At 38.3% G+C, this 20,436-nt stretch overlaps 3 protein-coding genes across 5 annotated transcripts in view; 1 reads left to right on the top strand and 2 right to left on the bottom strand.

Moving 5' to 3' along the window:
• The window catches only part of SLC38A6 (solute carrier family 38 member 6), a 71,537-nt gene extending 70,417 nt beyond the window's left edge, over positions 1-1,120 (bottom strand). For both annotated transcript variants that reach the window (XM_027554260.1, XM_027554261.1), the window contains exon 1: positions 900-1,120. In XM_027554260.1, the coding sequence (XP_027410061.1) occupies positions 900-1,004 (105 nt within the window). In that variant the 5' untranslated portion in view covers positions 1,005-1,120. The remainder of the gene's footprint in view (positions 1-899) is intronic.
• On the top strand, positions 1,107-11,838 carry TRMT5 (tRNA methyltransferase 5). 2 transcript variants are annotated; one of them, XM_027554258.1, is made up of 5 exons: positions 1,107-1,250; positions 2,489-3,144; positions 5,653-5,777; positions 9,951-10,605; positions 10,973-11,838. In XM_027554258.1, exons 1-5 carry the CDS (start codon positions 1,246-1,248, stop codon positions 11,023-11,025), a joined length of 1,494 nt encoding a protein of 497 aa, XP_027410059.1. In that variant the 5' UTR covers positions 1,107-1,245; the 3' UTR covers positions 11,026-11,838. The 2 variants fall into 2 exon arrangements, with proteins under 2 accessions (XP_027410059.1, XP_027410060.1); XM_027554259.1 differs by lacking the exon at positions 1,107-1,250 and adding an exon at positions 1,712-2,044.
• A 5,883-nt stretch (positions 11,839-17,721) lies between these two features.
• Positions 17,722-20,436, bottom strand: part of MNAT1 (MNAT1, CDK activating kinase assembly factor) — a 210,026-nt gene continuing 207,311 nt past the window's right edge. Inside the window, exon 8 of the mRNA XM_027554256.1 lies at positions 17,722-18,184. Within this exon, the coding sequence (XP_027410057.1) occupies positions 18,064-18,184 (121 nt within the window). The 3' untranslated portion in view covers positions 17,722-18,063. The remainder of the gene's footprint in view (positions 18,185-20,436) is intronic.

Here is a 20,436-nt window from a genome sequence, read left to right as displayed (position 1 = left end):
GCAGGAATGCCATGCAATGACGATATTGTAAATAGAAGCAATTCACATTGCTCTGGCGAGGATAAGCCTTGAAAACACTCTCCTCTAAAACAGCATTTGGGAATAAAGTCCTAGAAACTGTTACTGCCCTGGGACTTGAGTTAAAGGGCCGAAGTGCCCACTGCACAGGTTTTAGGGTCAGGGAAGTGCTATGTATTTATTACCCGGCCTCTCACGCTCCTTCACGGTTAAGTATCTCTGTATTAAGACGTTTACAGGTCCCCAATGGCAACCCACTCCAGTACTCTTGCCTGGAAAATCCCATGGATGGAGGAGCCTGGTAGGCTGCAATCCCTGGGGTCGCTAAGAGTCGGACACGACTGAGCGACTTCACTTTCCATTTTCACTTTCATGCATTGGAGAAGGAAATGGCAACCCCCTCCAGTGTTCTTGCCTGGAGAATCCCAGGGACGGGGGAGCCTGGTGGGCTGCCGTCTATGGGGTCGCACAGAGTCGGACACGACTGAAATGACTTGGCAGCAGCAGCAATGACTAAGCTGAGAAAAGCCAAATCTTGTGACTCTTGCAAAAAGCTCACAAGACTGGTGAAAAAAACGAGAAGCCGACAAGTATACCGAGAGCAGTGAGTTACATAACCGTGGGGCTGCTCCCCTAGTAGGGTCCCCTGCCTCCACCTGCTGCTGCGTCTCTTCCACCTGAGCCTGCAGCTTCAACTTTTCTTTCTAGGACAGGTTAGGCTCCTATCTCATTGATGAACTCCGCCAGACCTCCTCGAAATCTCGGCTGCTGCCTTTGGGCCCCAGGTCCTAAGCTTCTCCCCGCTCCCCTTGCCATCCCTTTTCTTTCCCGGTCTTATTTGGCAGTCACTTCAGAACGGGGAGCCAGCGGAGCAAACTTACGTTGCTAAGCAACGGGCTAGACTCTTCCGCCTCCGCCTCTTCAGGCTCCTGAGTAGAGACAAACCAGCCGGGTTCGGCGTTGATGACCCCCGCTGGGACCTCCATGCGGCTCGCTGGTCGACTACCCAGTCCATCCACTAGCTGCTACCCCTGCCCTCCCGCCTGTAGTCGCGCTGGAGGCGGGCCTACGTTCCCGGCCCTTCCGGGTTTCCGTACTTGACCAGGGCCGGGACGAAAAGAGGGATCGACGCGATCTGGTGACGCTCGCCTCTCGGCGGCGAACCTTGATGGTGTCATTGAGGGCCCGCCTACCCGCCGAAGACACGCTTCCGAGTTGTACCAGAGCATGAGGTGAGGGTCTGGTCTTGGAGCCAGCGACGGGGCGACGCCGGGAAATGGGATGGTGACGTTGGTGAAGTGGCGGCCGTGGTGCCCTTGATAGATAGTTCGAAGGGGCTCAGGGTCCGGTGGCGGAACCGGTCGGCTCGGCGGCTCTCCGCCTCGCGCTGTCTGGGCGCTAAAACGTCGGGAAGTCGCCCACCGCTCGGTGCAGAGCCTAGGCCTGAGGACGGCGAAGTGAGGGGTGTTTCATCGCTTCAGAACTTTCCGGTAGAACCTTTAGCCACATCTTACTTGTGGAAAGCAGAGATTCATGTTAAGTAATTTACCCAAGATCACACATCTGGTTAACTGCTAAACCCAGTTTGAACCCTGTCAACTTTTTGACAGTTGCTTTACAGGGTTCCTAGGCCTGGTGGGCTGCCGTCTATGGGGTCGCACAGGGTCGGACACGACTGAAGCGACGCAGCAGCAGCAGCAGCAGCAGGCAGGGCCATTTCTTAACAGTTACTTCCTCGGTATTCCGGAAGGCAAAATGAAAAACTGATACTAACGGGATGTGCATGCAACACTCAGCAAATTTCCCATCCTAGAAATACTGAAACCTCTACTTATAGGTAGGACTTGTGGCAGTAAAACATTAAAGACAGCATAGAAATAGATTAAGAACGCAGGCCCTGGATTTTAATCCTTGCTCAACGATTTACAGCAACAAGATTTTGGGTCAATTAACCTATTTCTGAGCTTTAGTTTACACCTTTGCAGAAATGAGAATGCAACACCACACACCTCCGAAGATTATTACTGTGAGTAAAGCGTTCAGCACAATATCTGACCCAATAAGCTTCCATAAGAATATCCTTTTAAATATTGACATTGGTAAAATTATCAATATAGTGACCATGTCGTTTAGAGATGATCCTTTATTTCGGCCTTCCAGTCCCAAAATGTTCTGTAGAAAACTGTGGGTGGGGAGGTTTGTTGACTATAGCGAGAGTGATGGATCACTAAACCCTAGTCCAGGCCGCAGGTGGGCTGGAAGTATACAGATTTATTATTTACTACTAATAAAACTCATCCTATCCTGGAAAAATTATTAATATTACACTTCTCACATACCACTAAAAGTTTTAATCTTTGGCATTTAGCAGGTTATTTGAAACAATTAAAATTTTTATTAAGACTTGTGAATATGTTAAGCTAGTTTGTAGCTTTATGGTAGTTCTTTTAATTGAATGCTTTATTTTTAGGAGCTTATTGAAACAATTTGCATTCTCAAGAAGACTTCTCAAAGTGGAAAGCTGTAGAATAACTGAGTCAGCATCACTGATTCTACTACCTTGGGCATCGTTGATACAGAAGCTTAACAGAGTACCTGTTATTTTCTTGCTGGATCAAAGAAAAAGATTCTCAACCATGCCTGAAATAGAAACAAATCACAGAGACTCTGAATTGTTTTCCCCACCCTCTGAAGTTCGAGGAATGACAGAACTTGATAGAACAGCTTTTAAAAAGACAGTCACCATCCCAGTGCTTAAAGTGAGGAAAGAAGTAGTCAATAAACTGATGCGATCCCTTAAAAGAGCAGCACTGCAGCGCCCAGGCATAAAACGTGTGATTGAAGATCCAGAAGATGGAGAAGGTAGACTAATTATGTTGGATCCCTATAAAATGTTTACTGTTGACTCCTTTGAGAAAGAAGAACTCAGTATTTTAAAGCAGCTGAATGTCAATCCACAGATATCGAAATATAATTTGGACCTAACTTATGAAAACTTTAAGTCAGAAGAAATCTTGAGAGCTGTGCTTCCTGAAGGTCAAGATGTGACCTCAGGGTTTAGCAGAGTTGGACACATTGCTCACCTGAACCTTCGAGATCATCAACTACCTTACAAGCATTTAATTGGTAGGTGTGTCTTAGTAATAATCACGTATTAGAAACCAATTAGCAAGTTCTAATTTTAGTTTTAAAAAAATGTAAATGCCTAATTACAGAAACGGGACATTTTATCATTATAATTTTAAGCAGGATCTTGAGCTCCATACCCTCCTTTAAGGGCCACTTTGGAATAGCCTTCCCAGAGTCATTTGTTGTTGCTGTTTAGTTGCTAAGTCGTGTTCCACTCTTAGAGACACCATTGACTGTAGCCCACCAGGCTCCCCAGTCCATGGGGTTTCCCAGGCAAAAGTACTGGAACGGATTGCCATTTCCTTCTCCAGGGGATCTTCCTCACCCAGGGATCAAACCCACATTTCCTGCATTGGCAGGTGAACTCTTTACCACTGAGCCACCAGGGAAGCCCTCCCAGAGTCAAGCAAGCTCTAAATATCAGTTCAGGCTTTTGTGTTTACAATACATAAGCATTAACTTCAATCGTTTGCTTTGGCACAATTCTTTGGCAACTTATCATTTTGGTATCCAGAACTTATTAGTCCTTCAGGACTATGTTGAATGCTAGGTTTCATAAATGTGTGTTTCATAGTCAAAAGGGAAAGACCATGTTTATGCAGGCTTTCATCAATTCAGGTAATTGAGCCTCTTCTATATGGTAGGCACCATACTTTGTTTTTTAGTACTCCTAGCTTTTTAGAACCAACTCTATAGCCCAGAGTTGAAGCATGGGTCTTTTATTCTTTGGGCTAAGAAAGAAGTAGAAGACTAATCAAAATCGCTCTTGTCCTTATATGAATATTTAATGTCCATGCATTCTCCAGATTAATATTTTTGATACAGAGTAATTGTCAGAACTTCCTGGGAATTATTTTCAGCTTTAAAATGTAGTGCTCAGTGTTTTGCATGGGCGGAATTTCAGAGATGTGCTGTTATGCGTTTACTTTGTTTTTATTGATGAAAGGGACTAATAATGCATAGTGATAACATAATAAATACTTAAGCAGAGCCTTATAATTATGATCTGGTACAAATGTCAAGTCTAGGCTTTCCGTTGAATCATTGCCTGTCCTAACTCAACATTCTTTTAGCACTCTTATAAACTCGCTCTCATAAAAGGGTACTCACAGATTGAAAATGAAACGTTTTCATACAGAAGTAATTTTAAAGCTTTTACTATAGACCTTTAGAATGTTTTTTTAAATTCTTCATTTCAAACTAACTTCTGTACCTTAAAAATTGAGTTCTGATACCTGAAGCAGAACAAGATAAAACAATGATTGACAATAGTTTGACATTATCATATTCAAAATCAGGTATCTAATTAATCAGGGAGAAATTAGACAAATTCCAGTTGGTATTTAAGCATGTTTGTATTATCAGTTCAGTTCAGTCGCTCAGTCATGTCCAACTCTTTGCAACCCCATGGACTGCAGCACACCAGGTTTCCCTGTCCATCACCAGCTCCTGGAGCTTGCTCAAACTCATTTCCATTGAATCGGTGATGCCTTCCAACCGTTATCTCACCCTCTGTCGTCCTCTGTTGTACCTGTATTATGGAGTACTTTATACTTACTTACAAATCAACGTATCTTTCTTTATACAATGAGATAGCATATAGATTCTTGTAAATTTTTTTAAGTGCTGACAAAAATGCAGACTTTGATTATATGGCATCAATATACCATTGCCAGTGTCTTTTAACCTTTGTAGCTTTTTGTGCTCTGGAAACTATTTGACATAAAGAACAATTTAAGTAAATAAAAATTTTATTTAGAGAAAAGTAAATAATCTATGTTTCTTTTATTTGAAAACATTATTTTGCTAGTATGCATTCCAAAGTGGAAGTATCTATTTTAAATACACAATAAAGCAAACATTTGGTTTGAGGCCAGTGGGGACAGGCTAGTGTTTTCTGAAACCATTTGTTTCCATAGTCCTTAACATCTCTTCTATTTTTTAACCAGTTCCCTGGGCCTACATGTTTGCTTACTGTTGTATTGATACATTTGAAAAGACTAAGTAAAAGACATGGAAAAATATTAGACAGAACAAGCTCTTCAAAATTTTTTCTTTATAAATGTACCCACACATTTTCTGTGTGTTTGCTTAGGGGCTGTCAGACATTAACTTTAGTAATCTGCTGAATTTTTAGAATTGCATTCCTCTACACACATCAGTTTCCCAGTGGTGCTAGTGAAGAACCCATCTGTCAATGCAGAAGACATAAGAGACCTGGGTTCTATCCCTGGGTCGGAAAAGATCCCCTGGAGGAGGGCATGGCAACCCACTCCAATATTCTTGCCTGGAGAATCCCATGGACAGAGGAGCCTGGTGGTCTACATTCCATACAGTTGCCACGAGTCGGACACGACAGAAGCCACTTAGAATGCATGCACACAAAATAGGTGCAATTTTTGACTATAAACCAGAAAATATAGTTCACATCCATTTCATATTTGCAATTTTAGCTTTTATTTTGCAACCAGAAGGGAGTATTTATCATGATTTCTGTGCTTTTAGGCCAAGTTATGATTGACAAAAATCCAGGAATCACCTCAGCAGTAAATAAAATCAATAATATTGATAATACCTACCGAAATTTTGAAATGGAAGTACTATCTGGAGAGGAGAATATGATGACAAAGGTATGGAATATTTTATTGTCTCCTAATACAGTATATATCAAGATTAACTTTTGAAATCAGGATAACAGATTAAGAAAATATAATAGCCAGTATTGATGAGTATGTGAGAATGTAAGCATTTACATATATGTATTATTGATGAGAGAGCGAATTTGATATAGTCAGGAAGAGTGGAAGAGTGTATTGTAATATATTGCAGTTTTGAATAGATACATCCTTTGACCTAGCACTCCATGTATAGGAAGTTATCTCAAGAATATAACTGGACAAGATTGTAATGATGTACCCAACCAGGGATTGAACCCATGTCCCCCCAGCAGTGGAAGTATGGAATTTTAACCACTAGACCCCTACATCACTTTTATAATAATAAATAAACATGATGGAATGAAAACAATCTAAATATCATCAGTAGATAACTGGTTAAATTTTAGGATAATAATACAATGGAATACTCCCATCATTGAAGATTATTAGCTCCATCAGTTCAGTTCCTCAGTCGTGTCCGACTCTTTGTGACCCCACGGACTGCAGTATACCAGGCTTCCCTGTCCATCACAAACTCCCGGAGCTTACTCAAACTCATGTCCATTGAGTCGGTAATGCCATCCAACCACCTCATCCTCTGTTGTCCCCTTCTCCTACTGCCTTCAATCATTTCCAGCATCAGGGTCTTTTCAAATGAGTCAGTTCTTTGCATGTGGCTCTAGGTGAGAGATCACACCATCGTGGTTATCTGGGTCATGCAGATCTTTTTTGTATAGTTCTTCTGTGTATTCTTGCCACCTCTTCTTAATATCTCCTGCTTCTGTTAGGTCCATACCACTTCTGTCCTTTATTGTGCCCATCTTTGCATGAAATGTTCCCTTGGTATCTCTAATTTTCTTGATGAGATCTCTAGTCTTTCCCATTCTATTGTTTTCCTCTATTTCTCTGCATTGATCACTGAGGAAGGCTTTCTTATCTCTCCTTGCTATTCTTTGGAACTCTGCGTTCAAATGGGTATATCTTTCCTTTTTTCCTTTGCCTTCTGCTTCTGTTCTTTTCACAGCTATTTGTAAGGCCTCCTCAGACAGCCATTTTGCATTTCTTTTTTGGGGGGATGGTCTTGATCACTGCCTCCTGTACAATGTCACGAACCTCCATCCATAGTTCTTTAGGCACTCTTATCTATCAGATCTAAACCCTTGAATCTATTTGTCACTTTAATTGTATAATTGTAAGGAATTTGATTTAGGTCATACCTGAATGGTCTAGTGGTTTTCCCTACTTTCTTCAATTTAAATCTGAATTTGGCAATAAGGAGTTCATGATCTGAGCCACAGTTAGCTCCTGGTCTTGGTTTTGCTGACTGTATAGAGCTTCTCCATCTTTGGCTGCAAAGAATATAATGAGTCTGATTTTGGTGTTGACCATCTGGTGATGTCCATGTGTACAGTCTTCTCTTGGGTTGTTGGAAGAGGGTGTTTGGAAGAGGTGCTATGACCAGTGCATTCTCTTGGCAGAACTCTAATAGCCTTTGCCCTGCTTCATTCTGTACTCCAAAGCCAAACTTTACCAAGCAGGTATCTCTTGACTTCCTGCTTTTGCATTCCAGTCCCCTATAATGGAAAGGACATCTCTTTTTGGTGTTAGTCCTAGAAGGTCTTGTAGGGCTTCATAGAACTGTTCAACTTCTTCAGCATTACTGGTCAGGACATAGACTTGGATTACCATGATATTGAATGGTTTGCCTTGGAAACGAACAGAGATCATTGTGTCATTTTTGAGATTGCATCCAAGTACTGCATTTCAGACTTTGTTGACTATGATGGCTACTCCAATTCTTCTAAGGGATTCTTGCCCACAGTAGTAGATGTAATAGTCATCTGAGTTAAATTCACCCATTCCAGTCCATTTTAGTTCACTGATTCCTAAAATGTTGACGTTCACTCTTGGCATCTCCTGTTTGACCACTTCCATTTGCCTTGATTCATGGACCTAACATTCAAGGTTCCTATGCAGTATTGCTCCATACTGAAAGTAAATTGTCCACTGACAAGCCAAGTGACAAAAAATAAACTGTAGAACAGTATACATAACTGAGTTCCATTTTAGGTGTGATGATTTTAAATGTGTAAATATGCATAATATCAGAATGTTAACAGTGAGCATATTTTCACTCGGTATAGTTTCTGGTGACCTTTGTTATCTTTATACTTTTCTAAAGTGTGAGCACATACTTCTTCTATAAGAAAAACAAAACCTATTTCAAAGAAAAAATAACTTAAAATATATAGGAATAGATTCCTGATATAAACCATTTTCTCATCTTCCACCCCAAGACCCTCTGTAGTGTTGGATATAATAAACTGTTTTTAAGTTAAAGCCTTAGATAATTACATGTTAACATTATGTGAAATTTTGTACCCAAGCTAAGAAACAGGCTAGACAAATCCTGAGAGACCCCCAAGTTAATGGCTGTTGTTATTCTCTCTATGCACATGAACTATGAAGGACTGACTGAGCAGAGGGTTTTTGAGTCAGGCTTCTGACTCGAGTCCATGCTTAGTCCTGCCTTGTATACCAGACCTCCACTACCTACTGCCTGTGTACAGTGAGTAAGGTCTGTTATGGCAAGCAAGATTCGGATGTGAATCCTTTGATAATAACTGTGCTCAGCTCAGCTGACACTAAGACATACTCAACTTTAGGCACACCCAGACTGAACATTGTCATGTTCTTTACTTGGTAGTGACCCTTAGGGTGTCAGGTAGTATCATTCTTCTTAGAAAGAAGATGTAAACTTCTATAAACTGAGAAACTTCTGTAATTTTATAAATGCCTTGTGATTGACTTCCCAAGTCAACTAAAGTTTGTTCTTAGGACATACTTTATGCCTAGTATATATACTATCAAATAAATATGAAAACTCAATATAATTTCTTTGCTCCAAACACAATCACATTTAAATTTAAGAGCTCATGCAACATTTAAGTAGTATTTAAAAACATTGCTAAAGTGGATCTCCTGAAAGCAATGCTTAACTAAGGGAACAAGATATCAAAGACAGCATGAGTAAAACCAGAGGGATACTTAGCATCATTTAATCTAGATCTAGATCTGTGACTCACACTAAAGAGCTTAAAGACAAGTAGAAAGGAGATTTCAGGAAAAGCATCCCAAGACACATTTAAGCCTTCCAGGTTATATTATACACCTAGATTGACTCTCAGTTGGCAGAATCATGAAGAAATATTTCAAACTCTTGAAACTTAATAATATGATTAGAGCATTTGATGTGGTCAGGAGGAAAAAATAAGTACAAATTTGGAATTAAGGTCCATGAAGACAGAGTATAGAAGATGTCTCTATTAGATTTATAGAACTTAGGAACTTTCTGGCCTTTGATTCTTCATCTGTTAAAATAAGGGGCTTAAGATGATAGGTGAGGTCACATTTCACAATTGTAGTTTTAATTTTGTTTTCTATTTTCTATCATGTTTATAATAGTCCCCAAAGAAATGCTATAAAGTTTTAATTTTGTTCAAGACTTAGCTTCACTGTATATTTAGTTTATCCATGAAAACTCAGATTTGGGAAAGGCAAAAACACGGGAATGATTTATTCTATACACTGGCTCTATTTATAGACATGAAACCTGCAGAGTCCAAGTAACTGTCTAAAAACATAACGAAGTACCTTGAAATTCACTGACACATGACACATCTATCTTGCCAAACTGAAAACTAAGGAAGCAAAGCATGTTTGCTGCGTGGAAGACTGTCTGCAATTTAGCTACCCACCATGAAGACAGATGTGGTGTGTTGTTTCACCCTAAAGGCTTTCTTCCTATCAGGTGACAGGAGATAATATAATTAAGCCAGTCAGTTGGCCTATCTGAAAAATTCCTAGTGTGATCGGGGAGCCACTTTATGGTCCTTTAGGATGAGATGGAGAGCTGTTTGGTTTTGAAGAGATGACTCCTCTCATGAAAACATCTAATGCAAGATAGTAACTACCCTCAAGTTTAGCATAAACACCAGATTTCTAATTTAAATGCCTTTAAACTCACTGTAATTTGCTCTTAATAGTAGTAAATTTTAATGTGTGTATGTGTGAATGCATCTATCCAATATCAGTGGCTGGAATTTAAGACTAAACAGTTTAACCAAAAGCATAATACTTTTTCAGGTTCGAGAAAACAATTACACCTATGAATTTGATTTTTCAAAAGTCTACTGGAATCCTCGTCTCTCCACAGAACACAGCCGTATCACAGAACTTCTCAAACCTGGGGATGTCCTATTTGATGTCTTTGCTGGGGTTGGGCCCTTTGCCATTCCAGCAGCAAAGAAAAAGTGCACTGTGTTTGCTAATGATCTCAATCCTGAATCCCATAAATGGCTACTGCACAATTGTAAATTAAATAAAGTGGACCAAAAGGTAAAAGTCTTTAACTTGGATGGGAGAGACTTCCTGCAAGGACCAGTCAGAGAAGAGTTAATGCAGCAGCTAGGACCACTGTCTAAAGAAAGAAAACACTCTGTGCACATTGTCATGAATTTGCCAGCAAAGGCTATTGAGTTTCTCAGTGCTTTCAAAGCACTCTTAGAGGGACAGCCATGTGGCAGTGAACTCCTTCCCATTGTGCACTGTTACAGCTTTTCCAAAGATGCTAATCCAGCTAAGGATGTTCAGCAACGAGCTGCAACTGTGTTAGGCATCTCCTTGGAGGCATATAGTTCAGTTCACCTAGTAAGAAATGTGGCCCCTAACAAGGAAATGTTATGCATCACTTTTCGGATTCCTGCTGCTATACTTTACAAGAACCAGACCGTGAATCGAGGTGAGCGATTTCTGGGAAATTAAATGTAAGCTGTAATACAAAATTTAACATAACTTTCTTGGCAACATACATATTTTATATTCTTTTTTAAACTTAGAAATAGATTAAACTGATTCTAGTTAGATATTTCAGTTCAAGACCCCTTGCCATTCAACAGTGACTAATTTCTCACAATTTTACAGATTTTATTATGATACACTATTCAGTCTAGTAGAAGGGCTATTTCATTAAATCCATAGCAATGTTACTATTTCATGCATAAGTTGAGTACATTAAAATGTTTAAAATGCCTATATTATTTGCTTTTTAAAAGTTATTTTAAATGTTAAGTATCTTACATAATATAGGTTTTCTGGATTTGTTACAGACAATCATGAAGGTCCACCTCTTAAACGCCAGAGGACAGATAAAGACTTCTAAGAAGAAAATACACAAATTGCTTCAGCCACTTAACTGGAAATATTTTCTCCATCTCCCCACTAGACCTTTGTGATAGTGAACTATCATTTGTATGATTTTATTTTAGCATTCAGTTACTTTAGTATTGAACCCTTTTATTTTACCCTCGAGGCTTCCCTGGTGGCTCAGATGGTAAAGAATGTGCCTGCAATGCAGGAGACCTAGGTTCGATCCCTGCATCTGGAAGAGCCCCTGGAGAAGGGAATGGCAACCCACTCCAGTATTCTTGCCTGAAGAGTCCCATGGGCAGAGGTGCCTAGCGGGCTGTAATCCACAGGTTCACAAAGAGTCAGATATGACTGAGAGACTAACACAGTCCTATAAATTGGGAATTATCAAATTAAAATTTAAGCCTACTAAATATATGTTGTTTTATAATTTTATCATCATATATATCTAGTCTTTTATTAGATAAATATGTTTAAATATTGTCCAGAAAATAGTTTTTGGAAGTATGATAATTGCATAATAACTAGGAAAGCACTCATCATTTTACAGTTATCCGTAGTTGAAGAGTGTAGCTAAGTTATATGTAAGTACTCCTATACTTACTGTTAATATAGAAGTATTAGTAATAACAAATGAGATTATTTAGATCAGAGACGGGCAAACTACGTCCAGCAGGCCAAATCTGGTCCACCACCTGTTGTACGGCAAGTAAGCTGAGAATGGTTTTTACACTTTTAAATGATTGGGGGAAAAAAAAATTTGTGACATGAAAATTATATGAAATTTGAATTTCAGTGTCCATAAATAAAGTTTTATTGGAACTTATTTTTTATGCTCATTTGTTTACATACTGGCTATGGCTGCCCTCATTGTATAACACCAGAGCTGAGTAGTTAGCTGCAACACAGATGGGATATGATTTGCATCACTTCACATTGCTGCTCAGCACATTACAAATCAGTGACATGGTTATAACGCAAGAGCATTTAAGTGCAACATATATTGCCAAGCTATAACATTTTATTTTACTATTATGAGTGTATATCCATCATTCCAAAACAACAAAAGTGGACATCCATGTTGAGCTTTTAAAGTATGGTAGAGTATGAACATTTTTGATACTGAATTAGATGATAAAGCATCCGTAACTGAGCTAAAGTAAAATATACTTTGACATTCCCAAAAGAACTACTACTCATCAGTATTTCCAAGTCACAGGCAAGCAACTGTCAGAAAAATTACATATTTAAACTGGAAATTCACAGTAGAATTTCCTTATAAAAAATGAAAGTGGGGCTACAACCAAAAAGTCTCCAAGTGACTTTTTTAAGTCAAGAAAGGAAAATTATTTACTGACGGAGAGTTAATTGTGTTTGTTTTGAAAGCAGGAGTCTTAAGAAATATGTCCAGAGAAAGCAAGTTTTGTTTAGGACTGTTAGCCTTTTGGCAAGGACAGTTGCCCAAAGAGTTGTGAACACTGGGAGTACCATCAATAGTCAAAATGGTAAATGAGTCCAAGTAGTTGTTTACTCTTGATGAGTTGATAGATGTTTCTAATACAGCTCAGTTCTTGCTTATTTGAGGTGTCAATTCTGAGTTTGAAGTTACTGAAGAATTAGCCTCTATGAATACTCTGCATGGAACTATTGGTGAATACTTTCAAAGAAGTTGAGGAAACAAATTCGGTAAAACTTGAAGCAGAATCTGATCTGTTATAACTAATGATGGTAAAAGAAAGTGTGAGGTTAAAAAAAAGATCTAGTGGAGAAACTTAAAAGCTTATGAAAATGTAAGGTGTTTAAAACCTATAGTTATTCACTGTATTATTCACCAGCAAGTACCTTGCAGCAATATTTGAATCTATCATTTGTTAATGAACCAGTAATGTCAATGATAAACTTCATTTGCTTTCATGGACTTTAATCATCCTCAAAGTCCTTCAATTTTGTCTGAAATTGAAGCCAAATTTCCTGACACTCATAACCTAAGCTTGATTTGCTTAGCAACTGTAAAGTCTGACTGCAGTTTTTTGGGTTCATGGCCAAGACGGAAATTTTTCTTAACCAACCTTAAACACTTCTGAAATACTGAATGTCTTTGGAAGTTAGTTGCTAAAGGCTTGATAATATTTCTCAAATATATCAACCACAATTACAGGTCAAAAGTAACTAATGTGAAACATACTGCAAGAGTATGGAATGACTACATTTCTCATCTATCAAAAATTAAGGAACAAGGTTTCTGTTCTCACACATATTAGTGGATATATTTTTCTGAGTTTAGCATTTTTGGAACCTTGGTTCAAATGTAAAGAAATTTCCATGTTTTAGAACCCATTTAACTACAGCTGAACTTCTTCAACTGGAAGTGATAAATGTATTACTGTAATGACATGCAAAAAGGTAAATACCAAGGGGGGATTAAGAAAAGCCTTCCAAATGATGTACATGCTCAGTTAAAATCACATGTTCCAATATCTGGCAGTATCTGTCTGAAAAGACTTTTTTAAAGATGAAATATGTAAAATCTCATTACATATAACCATTAGCAGGTGACCAATTACAATTCATTTTGATGATGGGACACTTAGAACCCCAACTAAATCTAATCCCCCACCCCCACAAAAGCACTATTAAAAATTTGTTGCTGCTGTTTAGTCATTAAGTCGTGTCTGACTCTTTTCGACCCCATGGACTGTAGTCCGCCAAGCTTCTCTGTCCATGGAATTCCCCAGGCAAGAATACTGGAGTTAACTGCCATTTCCTTCTCCAGGGGCTCTTCCAGACCCAGGGATCGAACACAAGTCTCCTGCTTGGCAGGCAGATTTTTTATCACTGAGCCGCCTGGGAAGCCCACAAAAAAATGTACTCAATTATATTTTGAATTTTGTTAATTTAAAAAACTGTGCCAATTTATTTTATCTCATTTATCTACATAATGGCCTCAGTTTTGCCTCTTGGCCCAAAAAGCCTAAAACACATTTACTCTCTGGTTCTACAGAAAAAGTTTGCAGACCCCTGATCTAAATCATTAACTACAAATTCAAATGCCTTTAGCAGCTAGTAATATAAATAGATGAAAGCAATACATCGTAAGAAGTATAGGTAACAATGCAGGAGATGTAAGTTTGATCCCTGGGTCAGGAATTCCCTGCTGCCCACTCCAGTATTCTTGCCTGGAGAATCCCAAGGATAGAGGATCCTGGCAGGCTATAGTCCATGGGGTCGCAAAGAGTCAGACACGACTGAGTGACTAAATGGCAACAGCAGCATACGGAGGTAATGAATTGGAACCTTTATTCCTTATTTAAAGACGCTTAAAATTATGTTGGGGTTCAACCCAACCTATCCTATGCAAAACCTTGGGGGCTAATGCAACCAGGAATTGCTAATTTGGGACTTCTAATTTTTCTTCCTCTCCCTCCTCGCCAAGTATATGTAGGTCAGGGGTCAGCAAACTTTCTGTAAAGGGCCAGATAGTACTGTAGGCTTGGTAAGGTATAAGGCGGCTTCCCAGGTGGCACAATGGTAAATAATCTGTCTGCTGACGGCAAGAGACGTTGGGTTCAATCCCTGGATCAGGAAGATCCCCTGGAGGAGGGCACAGCAACCCAGTCCAGTATTCTTCCCTTGAAAATTCCATGGACAGAGGAGCCTGGTAGGCTAGAGTCCAGGGGGTAGCAAAGAGCTGGACATGACTGAGCACTCACGCACAAGCCCTAAGTTCTCTGCTCCTTCTCAACTCTGCCATAGTAGACAAAAGCCAGCTGCAGACAATACTTAAAACACTGTATTTCAAAAAAAAATTTATGAAAAATTGAAATTTTAAATTCATATGCTTTTCATATGTTAAGAAGTATATTCTTCCTTTGGTTTCTTCCAGCCTTAAAAACATACAGACACCAAGTTTAGCTCATGGAGCATACAGAAACAGGAAGCAGCTAGATTCAGCCAAGGTTCTACAGTTTGCCTTCTCCTGGTCTAGATGTAGATAATAAATTTGCAAGTGGAATAAGAACTTTTTCCTAATACTGTACATCCATGTGCTAGGCTATAAATATTAAGTGTGGGTCAAAATGATGTTCCTATTTATACAAGTCAAGTGGTAAGATTCCTTCAGTCACCCCTTTTGGATGTGATACCTAGTAACTGAATTCTTGGTTAATCCATTAGAAAATGATGGCCAGAACACTCAGTAGATAAGACTTTTTAACTTTGTTAATTTTTTTGACAAGTTTTCTGCCACTTTAGATTTTGAAATGATTATCCAAGTCACCTGTTCACAGACTAAAGTGAGAAGTTTAGATCAAATATTTATTGAAAGAAAGTAAGGAATACTAAGTAATAATACATTACAATTACCATGTAAATGTATTCAATACCATTAGTATCTGCTTAAAAGAGAGTGTAGTTAGTAGTCAAATCATGTTCTATGTAATGAATTCCTCAGAACTTTTATTAAAGATATCAACATGGTTATTTAGTTGATATCACTTATATCCCATATTAGAACTCAATCTATAAAATTTCCTCAAAGTCTTAAGAAGTTTGTCTACTCAGACTTGGTTTTACACAGCTGCTGTTTATAAGTCTGACAGTCATCTCTAGGACATGAACTATGCAGTTTAACCACTTGGGTTCAAACCCAAACTCTACTCCTTTTTAAATGTACTGACCTTTAGTAGGTTACTTAACCAAAGCATCCCCATTTGTTAAAATGGGGAAATCATACTAGCACTGTTACAAGGATTATTCACAAAGCATGAGGCACAGTGCTTCACAGATGGTTAATGCTCAGTGGTTGTTGCTGTGCTAGTGTTGTAAAACTTAGGAAATTCATGTAGATGAAAGACTTGTTCACACTTTTGGGAGAGTAAATCACTAAGATGGAGGATAAATTCATCAACATAGAATACTGTTATTTAGTAAATTGTTGCCATTAGGTTATCTTTCACCATTCCCTTTGATCTAATACGGTCAGTTAACATGTTTAAATTTGGCCTGTTGAACAAAGTATGAAAATAGTAAGGGTAAAATAATTACAATGTATCCAGGTGGTAGAATTTAACTGATTTCCCAAACCGGGTGCAGGTAATTTCCACAATAATAAAGTAGGCTCAGAAAAAAAGTTTTGAAAGCCTTTGAAATATTTTGTTAATAATTAATTCATTCTATTTAAATACATCATACAAGGTACTGAGAATAAATAATAGTATTTATTTTTTAAAGACTGGATACCTTACTTTGGCAGCTGAGTACAGAAAATCCTTAACCACAAGTCCAATGTTCTCACTATTCTTGGAACAGATTTATGTGTTGTACTTAAAGTGCTAGTCCTCTATTGGGAAAAAACTAATGCTGGGGTGGCCAAAAAGTTCGTTCAGGTTTTTTTCTGTAAGATGTACACGAAAACTCGAATTAACTTTTTGGCCAACCCAATAGATATGAAAAATAGGATGCAACCTAGTAGACTATAGATAGAACTGCTGCTGCTGCTAAGTCGCTTCAGTCGTGTCCGACTCTGTGCCACCCCAGAGACGGCAGCCCACCAGGCTCCGCCATCCCTGGGATTCTCCAGGCAAGAACACTGGAGTGGGTTGCCATTTCCTTCTCCAATGCATGAAGGTGAAAAGTGAAAGTGAAGTCGCTCAGTCATGTCTGATTCTTTGCGACCCCATGGACTGCAGCCTACCAGGCTCCATCCATGGGATTTTCCAAGCAAGAGTACTGGAGTGGGTTGCCATTGCCTTCTCTGATAGATAGAACTAGAGTTGGATTAAAAAAAAAAAAAAAACAACTCACCTGTGTTCTAATTCTGGATTGTGTGTATGATTTTAGCCTACTTAATTATTTGACGCCTTGATTTTCTCAATTATCAAAGACAGAAGGGTTGTAAAGATGAACATGCACTCCTGAAATTAATGCCTACTTAGTCAAATAAGATGGTGCTGTTACATATGAATATTCTACTCTAATGTAACCCACAAATTTTGTTTCACATAACTTTCCACTCATAAAACTAACATCTGTTGTAATGGAGATTTGATAGAAAATCCCTTAATTTCTTTGAAAAATGATATCCCATATGCAGTCGTCTAGGTAACAGACTCATACAAGGTTGAGATGCTACAAATATCCATCTTATCCACATCCAAACTCTGTAAGCAACATTCTGGGTGTACTCAAAGCCTTTGAAGTTTCAAAAGAAACTACACGGGGGTCTGCAATTTACTCATAGAGAAATTTCATTTAAAGTATATTCATTCCAGTCTCCAAGGTTTCATCATAAAATGAGCTCACATTGAGGTGAAAGGTGCCTTTTAAGTATTTTATTAACTTACTTCTTTGAATTTGTCATTAAAGCAGGTTAATACTCTGCTCTGGTTTATCCTAAGTGAGGCTCACAGCTGGGAACTATAACACACTGATCAAGGTTTGTCTCACTTTCCACTGCTCAAAACAGGCACTTAGTCCTTAATATTGAAAGACTGACATTATCACAGGTCAGGTTTTACTTGCCACAACCTGCTGGTAGAAGGAAATATATCCACTTGTCTGGACTAGTATTAAGAAGACATTGGGAAAAAAAAAAGGAACATTTTATGAGAAGAAATAATAGTCTTGGATATTAACACTAAATGTCGTATTCAAAATGGCATTTTTAAATGTGTTCAAGTAAAACACTGTAATAAGAGAAAAACCACAAAACTTAATATAAAGTCTAGCTTTATTTTTTAAAAGATTTTACAAGTCTGTCAACCTCAAACTCACATAGGTGAATTATTCATATCTTCCATCAGATGAGGCTTACGGCTTCAATCCTGCTCAGAAAAATATAAGTAAAAAATAAATCTTTTCCACAAATATTTATCCACTATATTACCCAGCTTAGTTCTGAAAATTTCTCTCTATAAATACTTTAACGCAGCTGCTAGTGGTAGGACTGTTGTTGTGCAGCTGTACATGGCTATAATTTTACAAGTCTGCCTTACTTTTGCTAGCTCTCTGGTTCGGCTCCAAAGGTCCAGATCTTATAGGGGAGAAATAAAGGTTAACTGGGCTGCCAGAAAAGCCCACTGAACGCATCCTGTAGTGCTCTGTGACAAGCCAGAGAAGAAGTATAGCCTCCAGCAAGGTCCTGTGGAGAGGCAGCTCTGACATGGTTTAAATACCTACAACAAAACAGAAAGTGTGGCGTTGACATAGAAAGCACATGTAAACTGGTAACACTTTAAAAGCAACAGTAAAACTGATTCAAAAGTCAAATTCTAGGACTGAAATGTTCAGACTTTATAAAATGCATTGTTATCTTTTAAAAGGAAACTTACCAACTCTAAATTATAAAGCAAATTACATTAAGATCTAAAAACAGCTCTGAAGGAGTCTTCAAAAATAATACTTGCTATTAAAACATTCCATATTCCCAATTTTCAGAACTGATTTATTTTGCTGGCTATTGTTTGGGTACCTAACTGCTGCTATCCTTCCTGGCATACACTTAATAAATGAATGCACATCATAATACTACTGTATTACTAAAATTTTACATAAATACTGAGTATTTTACAATAAATATGTTCTGGAAAAAAAATACCAAAACAAGTGATAAAGGGGAGAGAACATATTGGTTACTTCAAAATTACTTCAATATTACAAAAACATATTGTCTTCCTCCTACACAAAAGGAAATCTTAGAAAACTACATCCAAGAAATCTCTGAGACAGCCTGAGTTCAAAGGAATGTCTCGATTAGTAAATACAGAAGAGTCTTGATTAAATCTCAAAAGACTGTTACACACATGTCATTTAGCAATTAAAACTTTCTGCTTTGTATACCTGTTTGTATAAAGGTATACAAACAGGCCTTACAATGGGATAATCCTAGCTAAAGAGGGAAAACTTGTTAGCATGACTACCAGCACTGTCAGAAAACAAATATTTCCAGCTTTGCTTTAATGCCTAGTTTAAGAAACCACATTGTTTCTTCAGGCCTCAGGAAGTAAAGCAGCTTCACCCACTTTAGAATTACGGGTATGGCAAATGAATAAATCAGGTACCAGAACATTTTAATAACTTGGAAACTTTTCTATTCTCATTCATTCAGACTTCCTGTGTGTCAAAGTCTTGATGCATGAGCAACTTATTATTTCTAACATAATAACAAGTCTGTTTTTCATTTGTACCCATGTTTAATAAGCTTGTGTGATTAAAAAATATATGGCAATATAAAAGACCAAATAGAAAAAGTGGTCAAAGTAAGACACAGCATAAGCTCCTGGAATTGGCTATAATTTATTCACACTGCCACAAATCAAGGTGTTAACTCAATTCTTTGCTTCTCCACCAAGGGTGAAAGAGGAAAGTAAAAGGTGAAAGAAAGTATTTATTGAGCAACAATCTCCAAACCTTTTTGATAGTATATTTATAGCAGTAAAAATATTTGAGCATGCATCTCCAAAATTTGTATACTTGTTTAACATTATACACATAAAGTATTAATATACACTATTAGTATATTAAGTGTTAAATATATATCATAGTATATATATGGGCTTCCTTGGTGGCTCAGAGGGTAAAGAATTTGCTTGCAAAGCGGGAGACCCAGGTTGAATCTCTGGTTCGGGAAGATTCCCTGGAGAAGGAAATGGAAACCCACTCCAGTATTCATGCCTGGGAAATCCCATGGACAGAGGAGCACCGTGGGCTACAGTCCATGAGGTTGCAAAGAGTCAGACATGACTGAATGACTAACACTTTCACTCCCCACCCACCGCCCCCACTCCCTGCCGCCCCACTGATGGCTCAGGTGGTAAAGAATCTGCCTGCAATGCAGGAGACCCAGGTTCAATCCTTGGGTCAGGAAGATCCCCTGGAGAAGGAAATGGCTACCTACTCTGGTATTCTTGCTTGGAGAATTCCATGGACAGAGGAGCCTGGTGGGCTACAGTCCATGGGATTGCAAAAAGTCAGACACTACTAAGCTACTAACACTTTTACTTTTCATAGTATATATACATACAATATATTAGTAAGTATATTATAATATATATATGAAATTTAAAACATTTAAAGGATGAAATTAAAATATTTAAATGAAAGTTCTAACATTTTCTCCTTATATCCTATCTTACATGTCCTGATGGGATGCATCCCACTTTGGAGACCACTGTTATTAAACAGTCGTTGTCAAACTCTTGATATAACCTTGGGTCCCATAGGATTTAAATGGGAATTCACCAAACCTAAAACATGGCCATAAAAGTATGTGCTTATTACCTTTCAGGATAAAATAAAATGTTCACTGTTAGGACTGATGCATGAGAAATAAGTGTTAAATCACCTCAGAAAGTAAAAACTAACCTGGAACAACATAAAATCAATTTCTCTTCACCAAGAAATAACTATCACACAAATAACAACACCA

The sequence above is a fragment of the Bos indicus x Bos taurus genome, chromosome 10, assembly GCF_003369695.1.
Source record: "Bos indicus x Bos taurus breed Angus x Brahman F1 hybrid chromosome 10, Bos_hybrid_MaternalHap_v2.0, whole genome shotgun sequence".
In the NCBI taxonomy this organism is placed as follows: Eukaryota; Metazoa; Chordata; class Mammalia; order Artiodactyla; family Bovidae; genus Bos; species Bos indicus x Bos taurus.
This window is presented reverse-complemented; position numbering and strand designations above follow the sequence as displayed.

What these genes read in the sequence shown, in the direction of transcription:
- TRMT5 (XM_027554258.1), top strand. An exon ending in AGGAGAATATGATGACAAAG is followed by an intron (nt 5,778 to 9,950) that starts GTATGGAATATT and finishes ATACTTTTTCAG; the next exon opens with GTTCGAGAAAACAATTACAC. An exon ending in GAACCAGACCGTGAATCGAG is followed by an intron (nt 10,606 to 10,972) that starts GTGAGCGATTTC and finishes GATTTGTTACAG; the next exon opens with ACAATCATGAAGGTCCACCT.